Source organism: Drosophila serrata, unplaced genomic scaffold, assembly GCF_035046125.1.
Source record: "Drosophila serrata isolate PLE 108 unplaced genomic scaffold, ASM3504612v1 contig_276, whole genome shotgun sequence".
Taxonomy (NCBI): domain Eukaryota; kingdom Metazoa; phylum Arthropoda; class Insecta; order Diptera; family Drosophilidae; genus Drosophila; species Drosophila serrata.
In genome coordinates this window covers 458,252-483,629 of record NW_028257174.1, presented here as the reverse complement: position 1 = coordinate 483,629, position 25,378 = coordinate 458,252, and the positions used below count along the sequence as shown (strand labels likewise).

The 25,378-nt window shown below is 36.5% G+C and overlaps 3 protein-coding genes across 42 annotated transcripts in view; all 3 read right to left on the bottom strand.

Annotated features, from left to right (window-relative positions):
* The window catches only part of Tis11 (Tis11 zinc finger protein), a 31,190-nt gene extending 17,499 nt beyond the window's left edge, over positions 1 to 13,691 (bottom strand). For 2 of the 4 annotated variants that reach the window (XR_015272234.1, XM_086835304.1), the window contains exons 1-2: positions 12,375 to 13,691; positions 10,970 to 11,361 (exon numbers count right to left, since the gene is read on the bottom strand). Coding sequence is in view for 3 of the 4 variants with exons in the window: in XM_086835304.1 (XP_086691430.1) it covers positions 10,970 to 11,047 (78 nt within the window). In the remaining variant the exon portion in view is untranslated. Of the gene's footprint in view, positions 1 to 10,969; positions 11,362 to 11,717; positions 12,291 to 12,374 lie in introns of those variants that run through there. The other 2 variants (XM_020946112.2, XM_086835305.1) reach the window with 2 other exon arrangements.
* CkIalpha (Casein kinase Ialpha) lies at positions 13,464 to 18,008 on the bottom strand. 3 transcript variants are annotated; one of them, XM_020946120.2, is made up of 5 exons: positions 17,728 to 18,008; positions 16,742 to 16,796; positions 16,329 to 16,495; positions 15,493 to 16,267; positions 13,464 to 14,823 (listed from the first exon to the last, which is right to left on the bottom strand). In XM_020946120.2, exons 3-5 carry the CDS (start codon positions 16,405 to 16,407, stop codon positions 14,664 to 14,666), a joined length of 1,014 nt encoding a protein of 337 aa, XP_020801779.1. In that variant the 5' UTR covers positions 16,408 to 16,495; positions 16,742 to 16,796; positions 17,728 to 18,008; the 3' UTR covers positions 13,464 to 14,663. The 3 variants fall into 3 exon arrangements, with proteins under 3 accessions (XP_020801779.1, XP_086691433.1, XP_020801778.1); XM_086835307.1 differs by having other exon boundaries at positions 17,252 to 17,735; XM_020946119.2 differs by lacking the exon at positions 16,742 to 16,796.
* A 516-nt stretch (positions 18,009 to 18,524) lies between these two features.
* Tomosyn (syntaxin-binding protein tomosyn) overlaps positions 18,525 to 25,378 on the bottom strand; it is a 28,991-nt gene continuing 22,137 nt past the window's right edge. For 18 of the 35 annotated variants that reach the window (XM_020946126.2, XM_020946133.2, XM_086835290.1 and 15 more), the window contains 9 exons: positions 21,092 to 21,208; positions 20,891 to 21,013; positions 20,541 to 20,660; positions 19,817 to 20,311; positions 19,639 to 19,747; positions 19,485 to 19,571; positions 19,313 to 19,408; positions 19,123 to 19,247; positions 18,525 to 19,055 (listed from right to left, as the gene is read on the bottom strand). In XM_020946126.2, the coding sequence (XP_020801785.2) occupies positions 18,799 to 19,055; positions 19,123 to 19,247; positions 19,313 to 19,408; positions 19,485 to 19,571; positions 19,639 to 19,747; positions 19,817 to 20,311; positions 20,541 to 20,660; positions 20,891 to 21,013; positions 21,092 to 21,208 (1,529 nt within the window). In that variant the 3' untranslated portion in view covers positions 18,525 to 18,798. Of the gene's footprint in view, positions 19,056 to 19,122; positions 19,248 to 19,312; positions 19,409 to 19,484; positions 19,572 to 19,638; positions 19,748 to 19,816; positions 20,312 to 20,540; positions 20,661 to 20,890; positions 21,014 to 21,091; positions 21,209 to 23,869; positions 24,510 to 25,378 lie in introns of those variants that run through there. The other 17 variants (XM_020946131.2, XM_086835275.1, XM_086835274.1 and 14 more) reach the window with 4 other exon arrangements.

Below are 25,378 nucleotides of genomic sequence, written 5' to 3'. Positions count from 1 at the left end.
GAAAATAAAGAAACTTCTGTACATAAATCCCCAGAGGGAACTCTACTCGAAATTCTATTGGAAACTCGATTAAATTCGATCCGATCGGTTTCGAAGGGCCGCGCCAGGCACATTTTAAAAAATTGATTTGTGTCTCTTTGTACCAAGTGTTTATACGACAGAATTATTACGATAAACATTTCATAAATAAGACGAAAATTAACAAAGCTCTCGGGTTTTAAAGCATGTCACGACATTTATTGCTAATAATAACCAGAAAGTAAGCTAACTTCGGCATGCCGAAGTTTATATACCCTTGCAGATAGAACTTCGATGACTAGGAATCCATACAATATAAATTATATATATTTATATTAAAAAACAATGTAGTAATACCTGCTTTCATTTCATTCACCTATACATATTATATTTTCAGTTTTACATTCACAGATTTGCATTTTTCTTCTACATCAAACGATAGTTTGTATGGCACCTATATGATATAGTCGTCCGATCCGGCCCGTTCCGACATATATACGAGTGAGAGTATATAGAAGGCTAACTACAAAGTTTCATTCAGAAAGCTTCAAAACTGAGAGACTAGTTCGCGTAGAAACGGACAGACGGACAGAAGGACAGAAGGACTGACGGACAGAAGGACTGACGGACAGAAGGACTGACGGACAGAAGGACTGACGGACAGAAGGACTGACGGACAGAAGGACTGACGGACAGAAGGACTGACGGACAGACGGACATGGCTAGATCGACTCGGCTGTTGATCCTGATCACGAATATATATACTTTATATAGTCGGAGGTGCCTCCTTCACTGCGTCGCAAACTTCTGACTGAAATTATAATACCCTGCAAGGGTATAAAAAGCAAGCAAACTGATCTTGTTGAGGGTTGCAATTTCAATAAACTTAAAGTATTAACATTATTAATTTTCGTGAGAAGTGTGTGACCCTTTTATGATTAAATTGTGAGCCAGTGTGGCTGTGCTTTGATTTTTCCATAGTGTTAAATAGGAAATTTCATCATCATCATCATCATCATCATCATGGGACTGATAAACATAAGCCTAGTAATTTCTATAAGTAGTTGCTGTGTGTTGTGTTCTCCCCCGTTCTCTCTCTCTCTCTCTCTCTCTCTCTCTCTCTCTCTCTCTATCTTTATCAGTTGGAGAAAAGTTCTTGGGAGCCTCTTATCACCGTCGCCCCGGCAAATGTGTGTTCACTTGTGTGTGAGTGTGTGTGTGTTGTGTGTGCGAGCACATGGCAGTGGCAGTGACCCGCACCAAGCCCCCCCCACCCCACCCCTTCAACCCCATCTAGGAACCCCCCACCCATTCCCCCCGTGCAAGTCTCCCCTATCTCTCCCCGCATGCACACTTGTAGTATGTGCTCTTCCCTCACTCTCACTCAATTGCAGGCCAAGCACGTAAATAATAAAAATAAAAACAAGAACAAAAAAAAATTCTAGAAAAAAAACGAAGAAAACACACACATTTTAAGTGTAAAGTGTAGATTGAGAGGGAAAAGACAGAGCGCTATGTGTACACATGTGCATGTGTGATTTAATGTGATAAGAATACTTATTATTGGGTTAGTTAGTTCATACATATATAATAATAATCTTTCGTTCGCTGCTGCTGTTTTTGTTGCCACTCAAAAAGGTGATAAGACCGCGAAAAGCACAACTGACTGATATACAAAAAAAAAAAAAAAAAACCAAGAACAAAGCTCAAGAAACAAATGCTAAATGAGCAGAAAGGCAATGGGAAACCCAAAAACAATAAACAACAAACTTAAACTGCATATTCGGCATAATAGGAGGAGAGCTAAAAGGAGCTATAATTCTCCAGTCTAAATATCAAATAATAAGAATAATAATAATAATAACAACAAGATGATCATCATTAGCCGAACCGAAATCAGAGCTTTTTAAAAGAGCCTTTGGAATTTTCCAGAAGTTTTAAAATGTGAGACGTAGAGCAAAACAAAATGAACAAAACAAAACAAAACAAAACTTATTTGTATCATCAGAGTTAATGGTACGGTTTTTTTTTTTTTGTTTATTTCTTTTTACATTGTATTTAAATTCTTAAGAAAAATATTAACGTAACTGGTATTTGCCAGCTTAAAGGGAACTTCTTATTCAAATATTCCACAATTCTTATGAAACCATTTGCTTTTAAGGAATTTAATAAAAACATTGTTATTATGATCTCTTGTATGTTTTTTCTTTTCATCTCTAGTTGATTAACTTTGTTAAATTTGTATATAATGAGGATTTTAATAATATTTCAATATGATCTGAAGACCTTATAAATAATGATCACTGTATCAGTCTTAATTAATTTCAAAGGATCTTTTTCGGTTAATTAAAGTAAGGTACCCATTAATAATGAAATAAAGCAAAGGGGATTGATGATAATGAGCTCAGCGAGGAGGAGATTGTGAAAAGGGAGTAAATAAATGTGTGTATTTCCGAAAAAAAAATATATTAAAAAAAAAACCGACAAAATCAACCCTGGCTTTATCTCTCCACGCTTTGTACCCTCTTCTCCTTCCCCCCCCCCCACACACTTATTATTATCTTCTCTTTGCTTTGATTCCCCCCATTCCACAGGTTGTTTTTGTAAGTATTGATCCCTATATTCCCCTTACTGGTTTTATCCTCTTCTTACTCTCTCAACTTATGTATGTTTCTTCCCCCTTCCTTTGCTGCTTCCCTTTCCAGGGGCCAATAATTTATCGTCTATTTGATAACCCGCACAAACAAAACAACGAAGAAGAAGCAGAAGTAGACGCTAAAGAAGAAGGCAATGAAGAGAAGCAAACAAAATAAGGGATAAGGCAGAGAGGGAGAGAGATAGAAAGATCCAGGATAGAGAGGAGCAACATGTTGGAAATGTGTTCAACACGTGGTCTATCTTCCAGTCTCTTCCACTCGTTTACACGCTACTCTTCCAATCCGCAGATCAAAACCCATCGAAATCGTGATTAAAATTTTACGTATATGTATGTATATATATCACTCTTGCTTGCTTAGAACACAGCAGAAAAAACAGAAAAAAAAACAAAACAACTCACATGTGTTAACTGCTCATATAATTGTTGCTGCTGTTATTGCTATTATTGCTTTTGTTGTCCTGTAAAACCAGTTGCAGAGCGCTGCCAGACAGAGATAGCCTAACAGCAGCTAGATGGAGAGATAGAGATGGAGAGATAGAGATGGAGAGCTTGCTGTTGGGGCAAAACCCGCAAAAGCAAAAGCAAAAGCAAGCAAATAACAACAACAACAACAACAGCAGCAGCAACAACAAAAGGCAATCAAAAAGCGACAGTGAATGTGAATGGAAATCTACTAAACAAACGGCTCTACGCCGCTCTGCCAGCGTCGACAGCAGCAGCAACAACGACTGCGACTTCATTATATAATAGATTCGATTGGATTTTTCGGTGGATTTCGTCGTTTTGGGTTTTCAGCTTTTGGGATTGGCAATCACACAACAAAATAAAAACATGTTGCAAGTTATTCATTTCGGTTTTTTTTTTTTCTTTTAGGGTGGCCCGCATGAAAACCCGAGAAGGCAAAGAGCAAAACAAGCAAAATAAACGCCAGCATAACAGAAAATTATTAACGAAATTAATGAGCGAAACCGTTTAAGAATTTCGCGGGCGAAGCTCAAGAACAAAGGGAAACACACGAAAAAAAATTATCAAATAAATACAACAAAAATATATATTTAGTTTTGTTAAGTGTAGGATATAGTATACAATTGATCACAATATATAATTTTGTATTAAAAATCAGGATAATTATCTCATTCCTAAAATTCTTAAATTAATTGTTAATCTTTTCAATAATTGCAATTTTTATACCATTGCAGGGAATTATAATTTAGTCAAAAGCTTGAAACTAAGTGAAGGAGTCATTTCCGACCCCATAAATCATATATATTCTTGATCAGGATCAACAGGCGAATCTTTCTAGACATCTTCGGAAGAAAACAACATTTTTGGATTTTTTGAAAAAAAAAATTAAAGGGGTTACATCGTTAAAATTTTCAAAATTTGAGAAAATGTTGAATTTTTTAAAGAATTTAAATAAAGTATGCAGATTTATTAACCTGCTAAAAACTTACATAGGACCGCTTTCCGAATGGAAATTAATGCATTTTTGGCTTAGTTATGAGTTTTTGAAAATTTGATTTTCCGAAAAATGTTCATATAAAAATATAAATAATAATAATAAATAATGATTAAAAATTGTTAATGCACCTTCAGTCAGAAGCTTAAAAGAAGGTGAAGGAGTCATATCCGACCCTATAAATCGTATATATTCTTGATCAGCATCAACAGGCGAATCTTTCTAGCCATCTCCGGTTGAAAAAAAAATTTTTTCAGAAATTTACCATTTTTCGAAAAAAAGCAAAGGGGTTACATCATTAAAATTTGCAAAAATCGGCCAAAAATTTACATTTTAAATGGAGTATGCTAAAAACTAACATAGGACCGCTTTCCGAATGAAAATTAATGCATTTTTGGCTTAGTTATGAGTTTTTGAAAATTTGATTTATTCTAAAAATTGTCATATAAAAATATCGATTCGAATGCGAAAATCCGCGATCCTATAATTCGATTGCAAAGGTATATGATCTTGTACACTTTCACAACTTATTTAAAAGTAATAAAGAATAAATTGTTTAAGGTTTATTATTAATGGGTCAACCTGTCCTCTTCAATATTATAAATTGATTACATACCGACTTGGGGGATTAAAATGCATATTTCTGGTGAATTTCTTATTAGATAATTCTTTTCCAGTTTCATAGAATCGGGGGAAAAAATCAACTTGGAAATCAATTTTAAATGCCGTTTGCAAATTTTATTGCCATCCCTCTTCTCCTACCTTTCTTCCCCCCACTCACGCCGCCTTAAGAATGCAAACAAACAAACACACACGGGAGGGGGTGAAACAAGGGGTTGGGGGGAGCAGTAGATAGATGTACTTTGGCACTCAATTGAGCGGCCATTAGCAATAATACCAACAACCACAAAGGCGCAGCCGAGACAATTTCAAGATTACAACAACACACATAGGCAATAATAATAATAATAAAAATACAACAGCAACACATCGTCGAGCATTGACAATAGAATATGAAGTGTCTTCTCTCCTACAATCCCCCCTCCTTCTCTCTCTCTCTCTCTCTCTCTCTCTCTCTCTCTCTGCCTGACTCGCTCGCTGACTTTGTCGCTCTCCTCGATCGGCTCCACCTCTCCTTACCCCAATTCCCCTCTTGAATCAACCTACAACTACCAGATCCAGGCCAGAGCGAGAGAGCAGGAGATTGGGAGCCGTACAAAGGCATTGGTGTGGGAGAGATAGCAAAGGCAAGAGAGAGCGGTGGATTGAGAGAGTGGGTGGGCAGATGGAGCGCCAAAGGGTGAGATGGAGACCACAGCAAATGCTCCATGGTACACCAAACAGATACACTACATTGCATATTTAATATGTGTGTGTGTGTGTGTGTGTATGTTTTGTATTTGTACTTTTTACAACTGAACGATAAGAGCAGCAGCGGCAGCAGCAACAAAAATAATATGAACAATAATAATAATAATAGGCAGAGTCAGCCAGAAGCGCCTGCACGCAAATAACTTTGTTCAACATTTCGATTTCGGAAGGGGAGAAAAAATAATAATAATTGAAGAACAATTAAGTTCGGGTAATTTACTTAGTAGCAAACGCAACACTTTGGAAATTACAATGATATAACCTCACAGCAGCTCGCTCTTGGGTTTCTATTTTTTGTTATAACATATTTGCTGAATACAATTATATTATAACAGTAAAACAAACAACAATTGGCAGATAAAAAAAAGGTGAAATACACAAGCCCCTTAATATAGTATTTCTTTAGATTCTGTATGGGGAATTGATAAGGGTTCATATTTTATAACTTGGTTCATTTTTATATCATCAGAAAAAAGAAAACCAGGTACCTGTATTTTCTTTATAAATACCACATTTTCATCGACCCCATCAATATTTCTATTTCTTCATAGTTTTCTTGTACGTTGGTTGGGAAAAATCCGTCATTACCAGGGGTTGTGATCCTCGATTTCAAATCACTAACAACCCCCATCGATCTCCTACTCCTCCCCCATCATCTGGTCCTCTCGTTCGCTCCAAGGGTATCTCAAGGGTCGGTCAGCCAGTCCATATGCCGGCAATGTGTTGTTTTTGTTGTTGCAATTGCCGTTTTCTTATTGTTTCTTTAACCTCATGTCCTCATGTGTGCGTCTGTGTGTGTTTTACGAGTTCTATGCGTGAGAATCGGAGATGCTCTCAATTTAGCCTTTTTCTAGCCAGGATCTGTGCAGACTAACCCTTAGCAGGTGTATTTCTTGTCTATTTTTATATATTTAAAAAATTAATTTTATAAAATTTACATGGTTTGGCTCCTTAGTAATTTACAAAATAACAGAATCATATTTTTAAAACAAAAAGAAGAACTTTTGCGTTCTAGCTTTTTTTTCTAAAACTTGGTTTTTATTTCTGGCTAAATTGTAAGTCTTTACAGACAGCCCCAGTGCGGGTGAAGAAGAGGAGCGATAAGTGGAGTGAGAGAGGTACTACGCGACTTGAGCCTTTTTTTCCCTTACTTTTTTTGTGGGATGGGGCTGCGCATATTAATCGAGTCGAGTCGGATCGAATCGAAATGAAATGACGTTCGGCGATGTTGAGAGGTAAAGAAAAAGAAGGAGGTGAGGATTGAGGATTGAAGACCGAAGAGTTGCCTGTTTTTTGATTTTATTTCTTTTTATTTTAGGTAGGTAGCGGTCGCAACACTCGCTCTCCTCCCACTCCTTTTGATCTGCCTCTTCTTCCAGCAATGGCGTCGGGACATGGGCGCACACACACATGCGCATGAAACATGGACACGGACTTGGACATGCACAAAACACAGATCAAAATAAAACGACAAACGTTGTTGCTGTTATCGCCTCTTGGCAGGAAATGGAATTATATTTGTAAAAAGTAGTCGCCGTTTGTCGCTCTTAAGTGAGCCCCTCTCTTTCGCTCTCCCGTACGGTCTCAGCAGGAGAGAAGAAAGGCATGGGGCAAAAGGAGAAGGGGCCAGGCCAACGAAGAGCGATCACAATGTGGCGGAGGGGTAGAGAAGGGGAGGGGGGGCCTGAAACGTAACACCGCTGATTACGTACCGAGGATTTCGTTATAACAAACTAAGCACATTTTTTACACATTTTACTTTTCGGCCTGCAGCAAACACAACTGGAACCAAAAACAAAGCAAAAAGTGCATACAGCCGAAAGAAAAGGCAAAACTGCATACAAAATGCACATGTTCAGCAACAGTTGAGGTCAAGTTAATAGTGAAAATCATAAACCATAAAATACCATTAATTAAAATAATTAAGAAAGTCTACGAAAAATTAATCTACACATTTTCTATGAGCAAAACATCTTTTTTAATTTTTCAAAATACTTTAATATTCTTCTTAGAAAAAGCTATTATTTCAACGGCATTTGTTTGTATAAATTTCATAATAAAACAAGAAGAAGCTGAAAGCAAAGACGAAAGGAAAATTTATGCGAAAAAGTAAATTTTAGTTGCAGCCGCTTCTCTTTGCCCCCCGTCTGTATCTCTCTTTACTCTCCGATATCCACTCTCCGGTTTGCCTCTCTGTCCACCCGAATAAAGTGTACCAAAAGTAAAGTAAAAAAATAAATACAAGTTTTATGATCAAAACTAAAACCTTTTTTACCAACTAATTCCTTCAGTATTTATAGTTTTTTATGAAATAATTATGCCGAATTTTTAGAGTGCCGAATGCGACAATTTTGTCGCCTGGACAAAAAAGTAACAAGTAACAGTTGCAGCCGCTTCTCTTTACCCCCCGTCTGTATCTCTCTTTACTCTCCGATCTCCACTCTCCGGTTTGACTCTCTGTCCACCCGAATAAAGTGCACCAAAAGTAATATAGAAAAAATAAATACAAGTTTTATGATCAAAACTTAAATCTTTTTTACCAACTAATTCCTTCAGTATTTTTAATTTTTTATGAAAAAAATATTCCGAATTTTTAGAGTGACGAATGCGACAATTTTGTTGCCTGGACAAAAAAGTGACAAAAGCTGCTGCATTGGCCGTCGTTTCTATTGTGCATGAGATTGTGTGAGTCTGTGTGTGTGTGTGTCTTTGCCTCTCATCTGTGTAGATTTGTTGTGCGCCCTTTCGCTTTCGGCCGCTGCTATTGCAAAAGCAAAAATAAAAAAACCAAAATGTTTAAAAACAATGAATTTTCCATGCCAATCGTTGGCGATTATCGATAACACGCGGCTGCTGGCAAAGTTCATTTAAAATAAGTGGGGAAACAACAAAAGTATTTTGCAACTTTATCGGACATCAACCTGCCTTGGCCCTATTGCTGTTGCTATTTGTTTTTCTCCTTTATTTTCACTCTTTTCCCTTTTTGTTTTGCCTCTTTTTGGGTTCTACTTGACCCTTTGGCCCTGCATTTTAGTTTACGCAAATTCGCAAACAGGCAAAAAAAAAAAAATACAAACAAAAACAAAAATAAAACACGCTTGGATACAGTAAAGAGCAATAAAAACGCCGCTTACCCCATGACTTATTTATTTAACTTGGCCCTTTTAGCACTTGTATTTCATAAAATTTTAATTGATATCCCAGTTTCAGTTTATTTTCGCATTCTTTGCAGTGTTTATTGCATAATTTTGTTCAGTGTTCATGCTAGGAGGTATTTACTGTAAAAGCAACGGTCATTTGAGTCGGTCGCCGCCATACTCCCTTCTCCCACCACTCTCTCTCCCCCTCTCTCATTCACTCACTCAACCGCATCTCTCGTGTTAATGACGAGGAAAAAAAAAACTGCACGTAACCGCAGCAGCAGCGCGACAGACAGAGCTCTTAACTTGGCTCATTTAAGAGCAACTTTAAATCCCGGACACAAGAAAACAGAAACAAAATATACACCAGAAATCACTAAAAAAAAATATACATATATATATTTAAAAAACAAAAAAAAAAACAAAAATTCAAACCATACCAAACCCGGAACTGACTTAATCGAATTTGTTGTCGATCAACAGCTGCTGCCGGTGTCGGCGTCAGCGTCGCTGCCACTAACTTTCCGCACGCACACACACACATACACACGGAAAATAAATGATCACAAGTGTTGTTGTTGTTGGTGCTGTTGTTTTTAATGATGCTGCTGCGATGACGCCAATTGTTACAAATTATTTTGATGGGCGAGAGGGAGAAAGAGAGGGGGGGTAGTTAAAGCGAAGGGAAGGCTAAAAAAAAAAACAATTGCTCAGGTGAAAAATGCAATTTGAATACCCTTCGTTATAGATTTAAAATATTTAAGCTTTCAAGAGCTATGAGAAGTCTACAAGTTATATCATCTAGTTTTTTATGGAATATATATAAACCAAGAAAAAAAAACAACCTTTGGGAAGTCGGAGAAACAATATAATAATTTTTGAAATAAATCAAATTTAAAAAACCCCAAAGCTAAGCCAAAAAAGTATTAATTCCCATTCGGAAAGCTTTCCTATATTAGTTTTTAGTAGGTTAACAAATCTGCAAACTCAATTTAAAATTTAAAAATAGTTGAAAAATTTTGAATTTTTTTAAATTCTAACGATGTAACATCGCCCTTAAAAAATTGTGAAAAAAATTATAAAAACATTTTTTCTACCAGACATGGCCAAATCGAGTCGGCTATTGATGCTGATCGAGAATATATATGATTTATAGGGTCGGAAATGACTCCTTACAGCGTTACAAGCTTCTGAGTGAAATTATAACACATTTTCCAGATTATAGCCCCAATTAAAGTAAGGGTATTACAAGTTGTGCTAATAAAACAAGTGTCCAAAAGACTTGATATGCCCCGCCCCCACCCTGCTCTCTCAACAAGCTTATCACACAAAAAAAATCCTTATCAGACAATTATTTAGTCCATTTTACAGTCTGTCGTTATTTTTCTTTGTTTTTTTTTTTATTCTGGTTTCGTGAGTTGACAAACCGAAATAATTATGAATCAGCTTTAATATTGAAAATAACAACAAACAACATGAAGAACTGCTGCAGTATGCGGAGTGTAACGAAACGGAAATAAAACGAAATAATAAACAACATATCGAAATGAAAAATGAATAACAAAATTTAAAACGGCCGAGTGGAAAACACGTTATTGAGAAACGACTAAAGACTAAAGACTCGAAATACAGCAAACGGTGCAAAAATACACACTAAATATTGCTGTTAACGACGCAAAACAAAAACTGCGGAAAATGCAAGCAACTACAGAAATTACTAAGAGAAAAAAAAAAAAAAACAACAACAATAAAACGCAACTCCCAAAATAAATAACCCAAAAACATGTGGTTTAGGCATGTTTCAACTTATATTTAAATTGTTCACTCAGTTGGAATTCTACTTTGTAACCATAATTAAGAAAAAAAAAACACGATATTTTTAGGTTGTAATTTACGAATCTGCAAAGTTGAATTTAGAAACAGCAATATTTAAATTGAAATGGCTAGATATAATAAATTTATAAAGCATCCTGACTGAAATTATAATACCCTGTAAGGAAACATACATATATTACCTAAAATATTCCCTAATAATTCAATATTTCCAACTTGGGGCGCTTCTTTGAGATTTCAGATAACCTAAATTCCAGGAGGAGTTTTAAAGAAATTTCCAAGAGACCCATTGGAACTGGATCGGGTAAAATGTGGATTTTGGGAAATATAGTAAACTATGGGAAATCGAAAACACTTGCGAGCAATCCGCTAGGGAACAAGTCTCTAAACTAAGAAAAAAACCTTTGGGACTATACAGAAACCCTTCTTTATGGACATCGGGGAATATTCATAAAACATATAGAAAAGATAAAAGAAACTTGCACTTACCGCCTGGAATATGTCGCCGCACTCGAAATAATGCGAATTTCCAACTGTCGTCGATTTCTGTACTATGGTCGCCGACATTTTAGTAATTTTTCCTACTGTTGTTGTTGAATTCTTATAGATTTTGAACTTGATTTATTTTTTGTTGACTGCTTTGCTCGATCTTTGACGCTGCTACTGACGTTGCTTTTGTTGTTTTCACTGGACAAGACAGAAAAAAATATTCTTTATCTTGACGATTGCGTTTTATGTTGTTGTTTTTCGTTAGCTTTTCTATACATTTATTTCTTTGTATTTTCCTCTTTTTGTTTTCAAATTAATTTATATATTTATAATATTTTGCACTTGAATTGTTGTTATTTGTTTCGCGTAAATTGCATTGCAAAAAAAATCAGCTAAAGGAGAGTAAGAAAGAGAGAGAACGTGCAATTAGAGAGATGTCGTTGGGTTGGATAGTGTGATAGGGGGGAAAGGGGGAAGAGGATAAAACAAAATTACACGTGCTCGTCGTACGCTTAGGTGTATGTATGTATGTGTGCGCGCGAGCGGTTTGTAAGTCGGCGAGTGCGCGTCAGGATATATATTTTTTTTCACGCACATGCGAAGCTGGAAAAGAAGCAGCGAGCGGCAAGGCTTCGCTTTGTTCCTTTTCCTCGAGTTTTATTTTTTAGTTCTTTCCAAAACAGCAACAGCCGATGTGTGCTCGAGAGTGTGTTCGTGTGTGTGTGTTTGTGCGCGGTGTTTGCTTTACTTTTATCGTCTTCTACGTTCTCAGAGAGATAAGCTCGCGCTTGTTTTCGTCCCTTTCCACTCAATAGGTCGGTCCCTCTGGCCGTCCCTGTCGCACCGCCACTGTATTATGTGTGCGCGATCTCTGGTGGTGGTCGTACTTCAGCTCGTATCACACGTCTGTGTGTTTGTAATTTTTATTTTATTACTGCGCGAGCAAGAGGCAAAAACAAAATAAAACAGAACCAACAAAAACGTGAGTGCAAAGGCAACGATAGCTGTTGTTGTTTGTTCCGTTCTGCTTCTGCTTCTTATTCTTATTCCTTTTCAGCATCGACATCGGCATCGGCATCGGCATCGGCTTGCGAGTCCTCGACGGCTGCGCATGTGTGTGTGTTTGCTTATTTGAACTTGTTGCGTTTCTTTTGGATCCTTGTTTTCGCTTTTCGTACACCATTTAAAAAAAAATTTCAACAAAAACAAAAAATAAACGTTTCTACTAGTTGCGCCTCTTCTAACTGTTTTCGTTTTTCCTTTCGTTTCGTTTCCTTGATATTTTACAGTTTTTTGCACGACAAAAACTTGAAAAAAAAAATGCAGAAACCGCAATTCACGCTCACACACACAGACACTGGTTTTCGTGTTTTATTTTTTTAATTTGTCGAATTTTGTTAATTACTTTAAATACGGCCGCTGAGGTCCTTCGCTCGCTCGCAAAAAACCACAACAAAATGAGTGGAGGAACAGACGGAAACACGTCCACACACAACGATTATTTTTTGGCGAATAAGGGAGAAGGAGGAGTGGCGAATAGAGGATAGTGTTACCAAACTCGGCGAAGGGAGGGATCTTGACATCCGCAGTCAGCTGGTCACACCGAAATTATCTACATCTTACATTTTACACCTTCACAGAACAGTTTTACAAAATTAACGGAAATTTTTTAAATAAGCATATATTAATAAAAGATGAATGATATATATTTGTTAAAAAAAAAAAAACAATAAAGAAATGCGTTCCTTTCACTCACCTATACATATTATATTTAAAATTTAACATTCACCATATCTCAAATTTGATAAAAATTATAAAAAGAAAATGTAAAGATTTTTTTGTTAACATTTTCCGATTGTTCCTATGGCAGCTAGATGATATAGTCAACAGATTTTCGTATAATTTAACACAAAATTGTAGTATAATATAAAATTATTATTAAACATTAGGAACTAATATAAAAATCTGTTGAAATTTGGAAAAGCTTTAATTTTTTCTAGCAATTTTCCGATCGTTCCAATGGCAGCTAATATAATATAGTCGCGCGATTTTCATAAAATTTTACACAAAATTGTAGAAAAATCTAAAATGACTATATCTTAAATTTGATCAAATTCTGTTAAAAACAAAAAATGTTAAAATATTTTTTGTAAATATTTTCCGATCGTTCCTATGGCAGCTAAAATGATATTATGTAAAAAAAAGACAAACAATCAAATAACGCCTTTGGATAGCTACAATAATAATTTCTTAAACAATATTAATCTTAAAATAATGGTAGAGGTTGACAATAATAAAATATATTAAATATTTCAAAATTTAAAAGTAAATTTCGACAAGAAATATATTAAACAATAATAATTTTGCATTGTTTTAAACTTTAAACCAGCTGAAAGCACTAAAAAACAAAGACGCCCTTCTCTCTATGCCTCTCCCTTTCTATATCGCTCTCACATCGTCCCATCTCTTTCTAAATGCAGGAGGTAAAAATATGTTTAAAATTTGTAATTTCAACATATTTATTGATGTAATTCAAAAAATTAAATATAAGTTATGTTTATAATTATTATTTACTGCTTACTAATGCAAAATTACTTTGCAGTTTTGCGTTGGTTTTTTTTGTTGTTTTTTTTTCCTTAATTTTTTTTTATTATATTTATTATTATTATTTGTTTTGTTTTAACCATGTGGGCTGCGCTGCATCCTATTACTTCCCCCCAGCTCAGTTTTTTATATATTATATTTTGTTTATATAATTCTCCTCCTTCTCATGCATTTTATTATATGCCTTTTCGGTGTGGGTGTGTTTTGTGTTTTTTTTATTAATTTTTTATTGGTATTATTTATTGTTTAAACCTACATATTTTGTTTTTCATATTTATTCCACAATGTGTTTAGTTTTTGAGTTGTTTTTGTTTTGCATCGCTCGATTTTTGTTGTTGAAATTAAGCATTTGGATTCGATCTGACAGGTGAATCAAATGGAATATATATGCGTACATAATTGTTTTATTCGCTGCTATATATGTATATATATACATGTATATGTATTGACATATTTATATATATATACATATATATGTATATATATATATAACTATGTGTGTTTGGGTTTTAGTTTTATTTTTATTTGTTTGTTTTTCTTCGAAAATTAACGCTCCTGTACAGCGTTCCGTTTTGTTACCAGTATTATTTTCTCGTAATTTATTAGGCTAAGTGTTTTGTTTCTTGTTTTCATTTCCTCGCCATTTGTCCTCCTCGATTTTTACTTGTTATTGTTGTTTTCATGTGGAGCAGCAATGATTTGAGTTAGAATTTGAATCGATTTGAATTTAAAATCGATTTGATTCTTCGTTTTTTCTTCGAATTCAAATTCCTTCCTCGGTGTGTTTTTACTATCGATCGCAGTGATTCACTTGTGAATCACATTTGCTGGGGTATCATCTTCTTAGTTGTTTCTTTTCTTTTTTTAATTACATAATATGTGGTTTACGGTTTGCCTTTGCTGTTGGATTGAATTTTAATTAATATTTAAGAGAAACACCCAATGGATATTTCTCGACGCTGCGGCGGCGGCGGCTGTTATCCCACAATCCGTGTTCATTTCTCAATCTTCTGCATTTTGAATCTTTCACATATCCCCCCTTGTTTTTTTTCCCCACCCATGATGATGATTCGTTTCATCCCCTCCTCGCTTAGTCCGCAATTAGGGGCTTGCCATTCTGCTTCTCCTTGTCCTTGTCCAATTGCTCCAAGAGTATAGCTGGATTGGGTTGACCCTGATGGGTCTTCTGCTTCAGCATTGTCCAGTCGTAGATGTAATCATACTGATGGTTCAGCGTCCTAAACAGTATGCTAAAGGGAGCATAAGAGAAAGTTGGAAATTAGATATATGTTTAAAATACAAAATGGGTTAATAAGTAATTAAAATATTCAGATTCTTTGAATCGATATTTATAGATACCTTATATGACAATTTGTACGACAAATCAAAGTTTAAAATTCGCATAACTATGCTAAAAACGCATTAATTTCAATTCGGAAAGCAGTTATTAATAAGTCTGCATACTCTATTTAAAATGTACAAAAATTAAATTTTTTTCCAATTTTTACGATGCCAATTTTAACGAAAAAATGTTGAAAAAATTTAGAAAATTCATTTTTCTGCCTGAAGTAGCTAAATCGACTCGGCTGTTGATGCTGGTCAAGAATATATATGGTTTATAGGGTCGGAAATGACTCCTTCATTGCGTTATAAGCTTCTGACTATAATTTTAATCAATATGAAAAGGAATCGTTATTTGAAAGTTTCAATTTCTTCGCCTTAGAGGTTACAAAAATATATAGAAAGGGTATGTTATAACATATAAACGATTTAAGCTGAATTTTCTATCCATAACCTTGGTTGGCGCAGCTTATTCTTCAAGTGAATTATTAAAATTAACTTGGCAAACAAAGCTCAATGTAAGCAAACTCTTATTCCAAGGCAACACCGTGTTTTTTATAGATACTACTTTCACTTACCGGAACAATTGACGTAGGTACATATAATCCGGCTGCTCTTCAAAGCGCAGGCTACGACAATAGTTTAGATACATAGAGAACTCCGCCGGCGAGCCCTTGCACAAGACCTCGATCGGTGTCGACATCTTCTTTTCGGAGATCTTCTCATACTTCTGCTGCTTGGTATTGGCCTTCATGCCCTGCCAGGGCAGGACGCCGCGATTGAAATACATCATCACATAGCCAAGTGATTCCATGTCGTCGCGACGCGACTGCTCGATGCCAAGATGGGCATTGATTGAGGCATAGCGGGCGGTGCCGGTTAGATTCTTATCCTCACGATATATGATATGATGGCGCGTGTGCGGATCGCGGAACTTCTTGGCCAGACCAAAATCGATCAGGAAGAGCTTGTTGCAATGACGGCCGATGCCCATCAAAAAGTTATCGGGCTTGATGTCCCGATGAATGAAGCACTTCAGATGAATATACTCCAAGCGCCCAATCATCTGGTCGACGAGCATCAGCACCGTCTTGATGGTAAAGTGACGCGTACAAAAGTTGAATAGATCCTCCAGGGATGGTCCAAGTAGGTCCATAACCAGCGTATTAAAGTTCTTCTCCTTGCCATGGTGACGGATACGAGGGAAGCCAACGCCGCCGCTGAGAATGCGATACAGCTTGGCCTCGTACAGCAGCTGGGGATGACGGGCATGGGCACTTTCCATCTTGATGGCCACCTCCTCGCCGCTCTGGATGCTCATGCCCAGATAAATGTCGCCAAAGGAGCCGCTTCCTGCAGGTGACCAGCAACAAGTTAGTAGGAGATTCAAGAATGCGGCAAAAAGAGTACTTACCAATCTTCCTAATCACCCGATATTTGCCACCGACGATTATCTCGGGGCGGCTTTCCTTCAATATCCGCATCTTGTCCATCTTGGCTAGCTGCTGCTGCTGCTGCTGCTCCACCGCCTTAGGGACTTCTCTTATTAAAGCACTTGTGCTGGGTTACGTGAAATAACAGCTGTAATCAAGATTTACCATAATTAATGAAACGTATTCAATATAACTGGGCTATCTTTGAGAAAACATTGAAACATGAAAAATGAATGATGAAATTAACTTTGTACCCTTAAAATCCAACTTCTAAAGGTAATATAAACTTATTTAAAGGGAAAATCCCTAGTACCGTGGCACACAGCGGGATGAAATCTGATTGGCATATGATGAAATATAAATAGTAAACAAAATAAATGTAAATACTACTCACAATCAGAGCTTATTATTGCGCCGGAGAAGGTTCTAATATTCCACAGCTCGGATTTCTGTTTATTCAATTATAAAGGAAAAATATCGAAAAAATAGAAAAATGAACTGGTTTGATTGATTTTTTTTTTGATTCTGCCAGACTAAGCGTCTCTTTTGCAATGACTTTGTTTTGCCAGTGAACTTAGATCAAACATTTGAAAGCTGTTTTTACATGTATAAAAAATGTAATTAAAGAATTACTTGTAAAAATTTACAATGAGTAAAACCAATATTGATGAAACATACAAATGACAAAGAAAACTCCATTATAAATGGCTTAGTTTCTTTTCCTTTGTGAGTAATATAAACTAGTTAAATTTACAGCTTCAACAAAATATTAAATGTTATCCATTTGTGTTTAAACACAAATGGGTTCTTTTGGTGATTCAAAGAGATCTTTTCAACGTGTTTTGACAGAAATTGAACGTTTTTAACAGCTGATTGTTTTTTTTTTTTTGTTAATTCGTTTTACCTAAAGCTGGTTTGTTTTTGTTGCCAAGTCTGTACTTTCTTTTCCTCTTCTCTCCTTTACCCCGTTGGAATGCACATTACACACACACACACACACACTCACACAACACACTCGGCAGCCCCGCTATGACGCACAACAACAACAAGAAGAAACCAGAGGGATACATACATACACACAGGCTAACTGCTCGAGCAACAACACACACACCGTTGCAGTTGCACCTTACAAATGCTTTACACAAAAGAAAAATTTCGAACGCACAGACATACAAACATACACATGGAAACGCTCAGCGAGACACGCACACCATGAAGCAGCAAGACGACACACACACACACACTCACACAAACACGTCCGCATATTTAGCACGCATTTGGGACTGGACGAAATAAGAAAATGAAAGAAATGAAACGAAACACATCCTCGCGGATATATTTTATTTGCTCGATTTTGTTGGCGAGCAGCAAAAATCTTACCAAAAGACGGGCGAGCGAGTGAAACGAAAAATAGCTGCCGTGCTGGGTGTTTCTCAAGGTTGGTTTTACAATATATTCGTCGTCGTCTGGTGGAGAAAAAAACGGAACGGGGAAAATCTCTTCCGTTGGGCCGTTTTCCACTCAATATTTCTCGTATTTATTGCACTTTTAACGCGAGCCTTCGCAGCTGTTTTCGTACGCGCACAACCGAAAAAAGAAGAGAGGAAATATGTATATTTTATTAACTAAAATAAAATGGTAGACTCCAGCAAAAAAGTAACATCGATGTAACATCGATACCCCGATGTCTGAACTTTTCGTGCCTATCGATGGTTTCTTCTTTCCATAGTCGATAGCAATGTATATCGCTTTCCGTGAAACAATTATTTATTGATAGCCGTCGTAAAAAGCTAGCGAAATGATTTAATTGATTTAATTTAAATTGTGGTTTTGGTTTTGTGTTGGAATTTTTCTTTATTTTTTGTATTTATGTTTTGTCACACTATACGACATCGACCTATCGATACTATCATTAATTCCGTGGCCGTAATTTAGTGTTGCAAAGAAGGTGTTCTACAACACTGCATTGGCGGTATATTCAAATTAGTGACACATTTAAAAAAATGTCCAATTGATGTATTTCCAACAAGATTTGTATGTAAGCAATAATAAGATTTCCAGTTAATTACAATATTTCTAATCTAGATTTAGCTATTAGATCTAAAAAAAACAAAAGGCAAAGTTTGAAAAAACCAATTTAATAACCACACCTTAAAGAACAACCACAAGCCGCTTGCTTTTTTGGTCTATATATATTTTTATTAAAAACAGTTTTTTTTTTGTTTTTTGGTTGGTTTTTCTCTTTCAGTTTTTTTTTGTTTTCTGGTTTTTGTGAATTTGTTGTTTGGTTTTGTTTTTTTTTTGCGTTTTTTGTTTTGTTTTGTAAATAACGTGACGACTTGAAAACAGGAAATTAAATAAGTGTACTTTACTCGTAATGTAGTAGTAGAAAGTGTTTATAAAAGCAATATTACAATAACTGTGGTAGAATTGGCTCCTAAAATAGATATTTTACAACTGATACCACTTCTTGTCTTTATATTTAAGCATTAATTGATGCGCAGTGCCGCTGAAATCTTGAGCAGTGTTGGCCATACGCTCGGCGCGCTCCTCCAGCAAATTAAGCTTCTCGCCGCGCTCCATGGCCAATTGGTGCGCCCGGCTAATCTCCGATGCGGCGGTGGATGCCCGCTGGCCGAGCTGTTCCAAATTGGGACCAGGTATGTGCCTGGCCACCGAGCGATTCGCCTTGCCGCTCTGCTCGCCAACTGAGGGTGGGTTCAAATTCATATATAAAAAGAATCTTTTAAGAAATGTACGTGTATAATAACTCACATAGCTCTTCGCGATCGAGGAGCTTGGCGCCGCCGCCAAATAGACCCTTGAAGAAACCCTCCTTCGGCTGTTCGGGCATTTCCTGTACCGTATATAGTTCACCCATCATCTCCAAAATAAATTGACTGAAAAGTTAATAAAGTAATATAAAATAAATAACATATTTTGTAAAAGAAAATAAAAGACTTACCAAAATTCCGATGATATCGTGAATTTTTGAATTTCGGTGGGCGATGCCATGTACAATCCATGACCTTTATGACTAAAGCAAAATATTTTTGATATTCTGTGTGCGAATGGGAGAGAGTATTTAATATATTATTATTCAATGGTCATTATTAATTATTATGAGCTGCACTCACTGAGTTGTATCTTCATGAACAATGATCTGTTGACCCCATATCGAAAGCATTGGATCCACAATTCCCTGTTTACATTTTGTTTGAAAACTAAATCCAAAACAGAGTATGATTAATTACAATATCAAGATTAATACTAGTATGAAGAGAGGCCAACCTTAAGTCCATAAGCGGTAAGAAATCAGTATCCAATAACAGTTTTAGACTAGGAAGACTATGTACCATTAGATGGCCATTCGAAAGATAGGTTGCTAAGCAAGAGCCATCTGAAAGGAAGCGGAAAATTTACATAAATATATATTTTTTTACAACTAATTTAACTTTCATCTTCGTACCTTTCATCGTGATAGTTTCTGCCTTGACTGCAAAATCCATTTCCGATAATTGTATGCGATTGATGCAACACTGATTGGCCACATCGAAGACTTTTGTTTGCTTCTCGCTAGCGATAACGATATATTGTCGATCGGTGAGTGTTTCCAAGCCGGTGCTAACACTTCCGCTTATTCCGCTGCTGCTGGCGCTGCTGCTGCTCATACCGCCGCCGCCGCCGCCGCCACCTCCGGCACTGCCGCTGGTCGCTGCTCCGCCACTACCACTGGCACCGGGACCACCACTGCCGCCCGCTGCAGCTGCGGCTGCACCAGCTCCTGCTCCTGCACCCGCTGCACCGCTGCCAGCGCCAGCACTACCACCGGCCGCACCACCAGCTCCGCCAGCGGAGGCACCACCACCACCACCACCACCCGCAATCGAAGTGTTTGATATTGTATTGGCAGTTGTCGGTGTGAATGTGGGACTGGTGCGGCTGCTGCTCTTTGTGGGTGTGCCTGTTGGAATAACAATAAATATATTATTATGATGTTGATATTTATATATTTATTTAACAGAATATTATAAACAGAGCTCATAAAATGGTCTTAATTGATTTCATTTAATTAATTCTCTCGCTTATTAAGAGAGAGCATGAAAGATAGTTGGATCTGATACCATTTTCATGTTTTCGGTTTATAACCAACTATTATTTAAATAATATATACAAAATAATTATAATCTTACGGTCTTTCTTGTCCTTGTTCTCGTCACGCCAGGTCTCAAACGTATAGGGTATGATCGAACCGTAAGAGTCTAAAAAAGACATGGAAGTTATGGATCCTTTAAGTCGTACTACGGGGCCACCTGAAAAGGAATTAAAACGGATAAGATAATATTTAGCAGTGTTAAAAACGTTGAATAATTTTGAATTAAATTTTACTTTATTGATCACTCAAAAGAGTCTATAAAATATAGTTTTAATCATTATTTAAGCACCAAAAAGTAGTGATTAAAGTATCAAAAAGGCTTTACAACACAATCATTTAACTTTGAATGCCTTTATATCATAAGATCTTAATGGCAAAAGCACTTACCATTTATTGTTATCAATACTGGTTGAGATTTGCGCACATCTCGGTCCGGCATGGTGATAAACAATGTCAGTATCGAACCGAAACTAGTTCCAATCCACAAAGTAGGAACAAGTGTCAAAATATCTGTATCAGAAAAGGGATTAAAAATTTAAATTAATTAAATAATAATTACAAAAATAAATACAAGTTGCTAAGACTTACCATTTCGTTTTGCATAACTCTCGATGAAAGCTAAACAAGTAACAGATTCAGAGGAAGACATATCAATGCTGGACATTGACGATGATCTGGATCTTGAGAAAGTTCCATCCAATTTATCTGTAATTTATTTTTCGTGGTTGGTTTTTTTTTTTGTATTTTTTTTTTGTTAATTTTTTTTTTTTTATCAGAAAGGTTGATTATGTTGAGATGGATGCGCATCATACAGATAGGAGAAAGAGAGAAACAAATAAAAAAAAAAACGAGTTACAACAAGATTTCAAGATACACATTTTTAATAATTATTGTGAAACAGAGACAGGCGAATATATAGAAATAGAGAGAGAGAGAGTCAGAGATAGAGTGATAAAGAGATAGATAGATAGAGAGAGAGAGATAGATAGTAAAAGCGGCGGGCGGTAGTAGGCAAAACTTTTGCTTAGGATTTTAATCGAATTTTTGCTTTTATTGTCTAATTTTACTTTAATTTTAATTGCGATGTTTTTGTTTTTGCACTATGTTGCTTTTTTTTTGTTCTTATTGCGCTGCACAACACTAAGATACCGCTAGGCTGCCTAATATGTGTACGTGATTTGCATGTGTTTACAATGTTGATGTGTATGTGTATGTTTTCATTTCTATATAAATGTGGTATGCTTCAGCCGCTCGCAGGACTTTATTATCCTTTAATTTTAGCAAAAATTATTAAGGCTGCAGTTTTGTTTAGACAAGCTAATTAAATGAAAAGAAAATTAAAACTTGTCGTTCAAAAGTATTTGTATTAAAATAATATTACTAAAATCATTATTTTTTTTTAGTTTTCCAGCAACTTAAATTAATTTAATTTGTTGATTTTTTTGTTTTTGAGTTTATAGAAAGCTCAAATGTTTTAAATTTAATTTATAAATATTTTTAAATTTAATTCCTTCAACAAAAATTTAAAATTTGCATACATTGTGTATGTTTAACTCCGAAAACTAATGTTCAAAGTCCTTTTAATGTTTGAGAATCCTGGAATCGGGAGCTTGTAGTGCCATCTCACTTGCACACACACACCTGCGAGCAACTGTCGCCATTCTCTCCTGTTTTTTTTTTTTTTATTCGATTTATGATATTATTGAGTGATCTTTGCTGTGAGTGCAATTTTGAAAGCGGCATTATAGTAACGAAAGAAACTTTAAAAAAAGAAAGAAATAAAGGAATACACAAAAAAAGGACGATTTGCTGCATTTGTGTGTTTGTGGTGTGCTCAGCTAGGCGCTTATATGTATAGTTGTGAGAGTATGTGTATGCTTGTATGTGTGTGGACTATGCAAAAGTTAACGTTTTTGCCAAATTCAAAATCCAAAAATAATCGGATATTGTTGTTATTCTTATCTATGTTCAGTTATAAATTAATTAATTATAATTTCAGTTAGTTTAGTTTATTGTTTAATTATTATTTCATTCGCTTTTCTTTTTTTTATGTATATCGTTAATTTTTCTTTGTTGAAAGCGTGCCAAATGCAAATACAAAATACCGAGAGAGGCAGAGAGAGAGATAGAGAGAGAGAGTGGGAGAGCGCTAGATCGAGAGATATAGAGCGAGCGAGCGAGCGAATGAGACAGATAGTAAGACAGTAGCAGAGACAGAGACAGATAGAGAGAGAGATAGGAATATATAGAGAGTAGAAAACAAAAGAGACAGCGAGCAGAGAGCGAGCGAGCGAGAGATAGAGTAAGATCATATTTAGATCCTTTTTGTTCTAGGGCTAGAGAGAGACAAAGAGAGAGAGAGAGAGAGAAACAGAGCGAGCGAGCGATCGAGCGAGAAAGAGACAGACAGCTCCAGCCATCGACCCCCACCCCCCCAAAAAATATCCCTAAAGTTAAACAAATAAAAAAAAACACTTCAAAAATAAAAACGGAAAATATTTTCCAAATTTTACACACACACCAACAGACACACACACACACACTAGAGCGAAGAAAGGGGGCGGGGCCACAAGCAACGTGCATATCCTGCTGTCCATATGTGCCTGTGTGCGTGTGCGCGTGTATGTGTGCGTGCGTGTGCAGATAGAGACAAATAGGACACTTAGAGAGAGACAGAGAGAGAGTTACAGTGGAACTTCTACAAATCGAAACTTTGAGAGAGCTATCGGAGGACCTCTTAAGACACTTTAAACTTAACTTCCCGATCTACAGCCTTTGTTTTATGGTATTTCAAGTAGCTCAAAACTCAATCAATTATTTAAATTGAATATGAACTTATTTGACTTATTAAATTATTCGAATTATGAACGTCAAGTGTAGGAAAATATAAAAAAAATTAAATAGCGCCCATAATATATAGCTTTTGTAATGCAAAATATTTAATAGCGCGCAAAATGAGATTAGATTAAGAGCCAGGAGCTTAATTCAAGTTCTCTTTGTATTCACTGTAGCGAGAGCGTGCTGTACTGTACTGGTTCTTTCTGAGGTTAGGTTCGTCTTTGAGAAGTTGAACTGTATACACTGTACTGTAGGTGTGGGAGTGTGTGGAAGTGGAAGTGTGTGTGTGTGTGTGTGTGGTACACTTGAAAGAAATGCTTGTGGGTGCAATCTCAGTTCTATTTTTTGCTGTTGTTGCTATTGCTTTTGCTTGTTGTGGTTGCTGTAGTTGCTATTGTTGTTGTTGTTGTTGTTGTGGAAGTTGCTATTAGCTTGTTGTTGTAATTGTTTTTAACTGTTGTAGTAGTTGTTGTTGTAGTTGTAGTTGTAGTTGTAGTAGTTTGTTGTGCTCTCTGGTTGTGCTCCCACCTTGTGATTTGGACTTTTTTAGGGACTCGTACGATGTCACTGACTGCTGTTGCTGTATAACGGATGTTTGATGCGTAAACGGATGCGGATGCGGATGCGGATACGGATGCGGATGCGGATACGGATGCTGTTGATATTGATGTTGTTGCGCACCTGCACCGCCGCTAGCACCGCCGCCTGCACCGCATTCGCCCCAAGGATAATCAGCAGCGTCAAAGGATTGAGATTGCAACTCCTGCTGCTGCACCTGTTGCTGCTGCTGCTGTTGCACCTGTTGCTCTGTTGCCACCTTTAATGCAGCAAATCCACCACCAAATCCACTGCTTAAACCACCAACACCAACACCGCCACTAGCAACACCCGCACCTGCATCGTCTGCCCCATAAACGGATGATCCCGATGATGATGCAGCTGCTCCCGCTCCTGCTCCTGATCCTGATCCTGCCGCCTCCTCCTCCAACAAAGCCTGCTGCTGCTGTAACTGCTGCTGTTGCTGCTGCGATTGCTGCTGCTGCTGTGTAAACTGTTGCTGCGCCTGCGTTTGCTGCGACTGCAATTGCTGCTGCTGTTGCTGCGCTTGCGACTGCTGTTGCTGCTGTTGCTGCTGCTGCTGCGCAGCTGCAACTCCGCTGCCGTTGATCTGAGGCAATTGCAAAATATGTTTTTTTTTTATATAAACAATAATTGTGGGAGACACGGGAGAGAGAGAGAGAGAGAGATACACACACATAGTCAGAGATAGAGAGAGAGAGAGAGATATATATATATATAGAGGAAGAAAGACAGAGAGATAGAGAGAGAGAGACAGAAAGATAAATGCACAAAATGATTGAATGTCCTTATTAATTCTTCTTTATCTTTTTTCTTTTAAATTTTTCGTTGCCTTTTGAAATTTTTGGTATATTTTTTTTGCTGTTTACTATTTTTTCTATTCAGTTATTTTGTGCTATGCGTGTGTGTGTGTGTGCGTGTACGTGTAGGTGTGCGTGTGTAGGTTGTGCTTATGTGATTGTGAGTGGTCTTATGGCGATCTCTTGCGAGAGGTGCGCTCAACATAGGGGTTAAACGGAAACAACGAGTGTGCAGAAAACGAAACGTGGGATTAATGTACAGTGAACGCTGGCTAACACCCAAAGACATGGCTTATAATTTGTAATAATAAATAGAAGCGAAAAGACACATTTTCAAATTAAAGCAAGCCTAAATGTAACTTAATACATTTCTCTATTGATTTGAATTCTTTTTGAAGCATTAAAACGGAAAAACTTTGCATTTTGTACACGTGTCGAATACGTGATTTTCGTATACATGTCGTATACTTGATATTTCTATCATAAATACGTGAAATTCACCAAGGAATTACAAGAATACACAACTCCAAATACGACTACAGCCAATTTTCTAGTTTTAATTCTAAATCAAATAATAATTGACTTTAAAAAAGCTCTATATAATTATATATTTCTAGTTCTATTTCGTGTAGAACATAACTCGAGTCTATGAATGTGT

What these genes read in the sequence shown, in the direction of transcription:
- CkIalpha (XM_020946120.2), bottom strand. Translation starts at nt 16,407, where the DNA reads ATGGACAAGATGCGGATATTGAAGGAAAGCCGCCCCGAGATAATCGTC. An exon ending in TCGGGTGATTAGGAAGATTG is followed by an intron (nt 16,268 to 16,328) that starts GTAAGTACTCTT and finishes GGTCACCTGCAG; the next exon opens with GAAGCGGCTCCTTTGGCGAC. An exon ending in TACCTACGTCAATTGTTCCG is followed by an intron (nt 14,824 to 15,492) that starts GTAAGTGAAAGT and finishes TGCTCCCTTTAG; the next exon opens with CATACTGTTTAGGACGCTGA.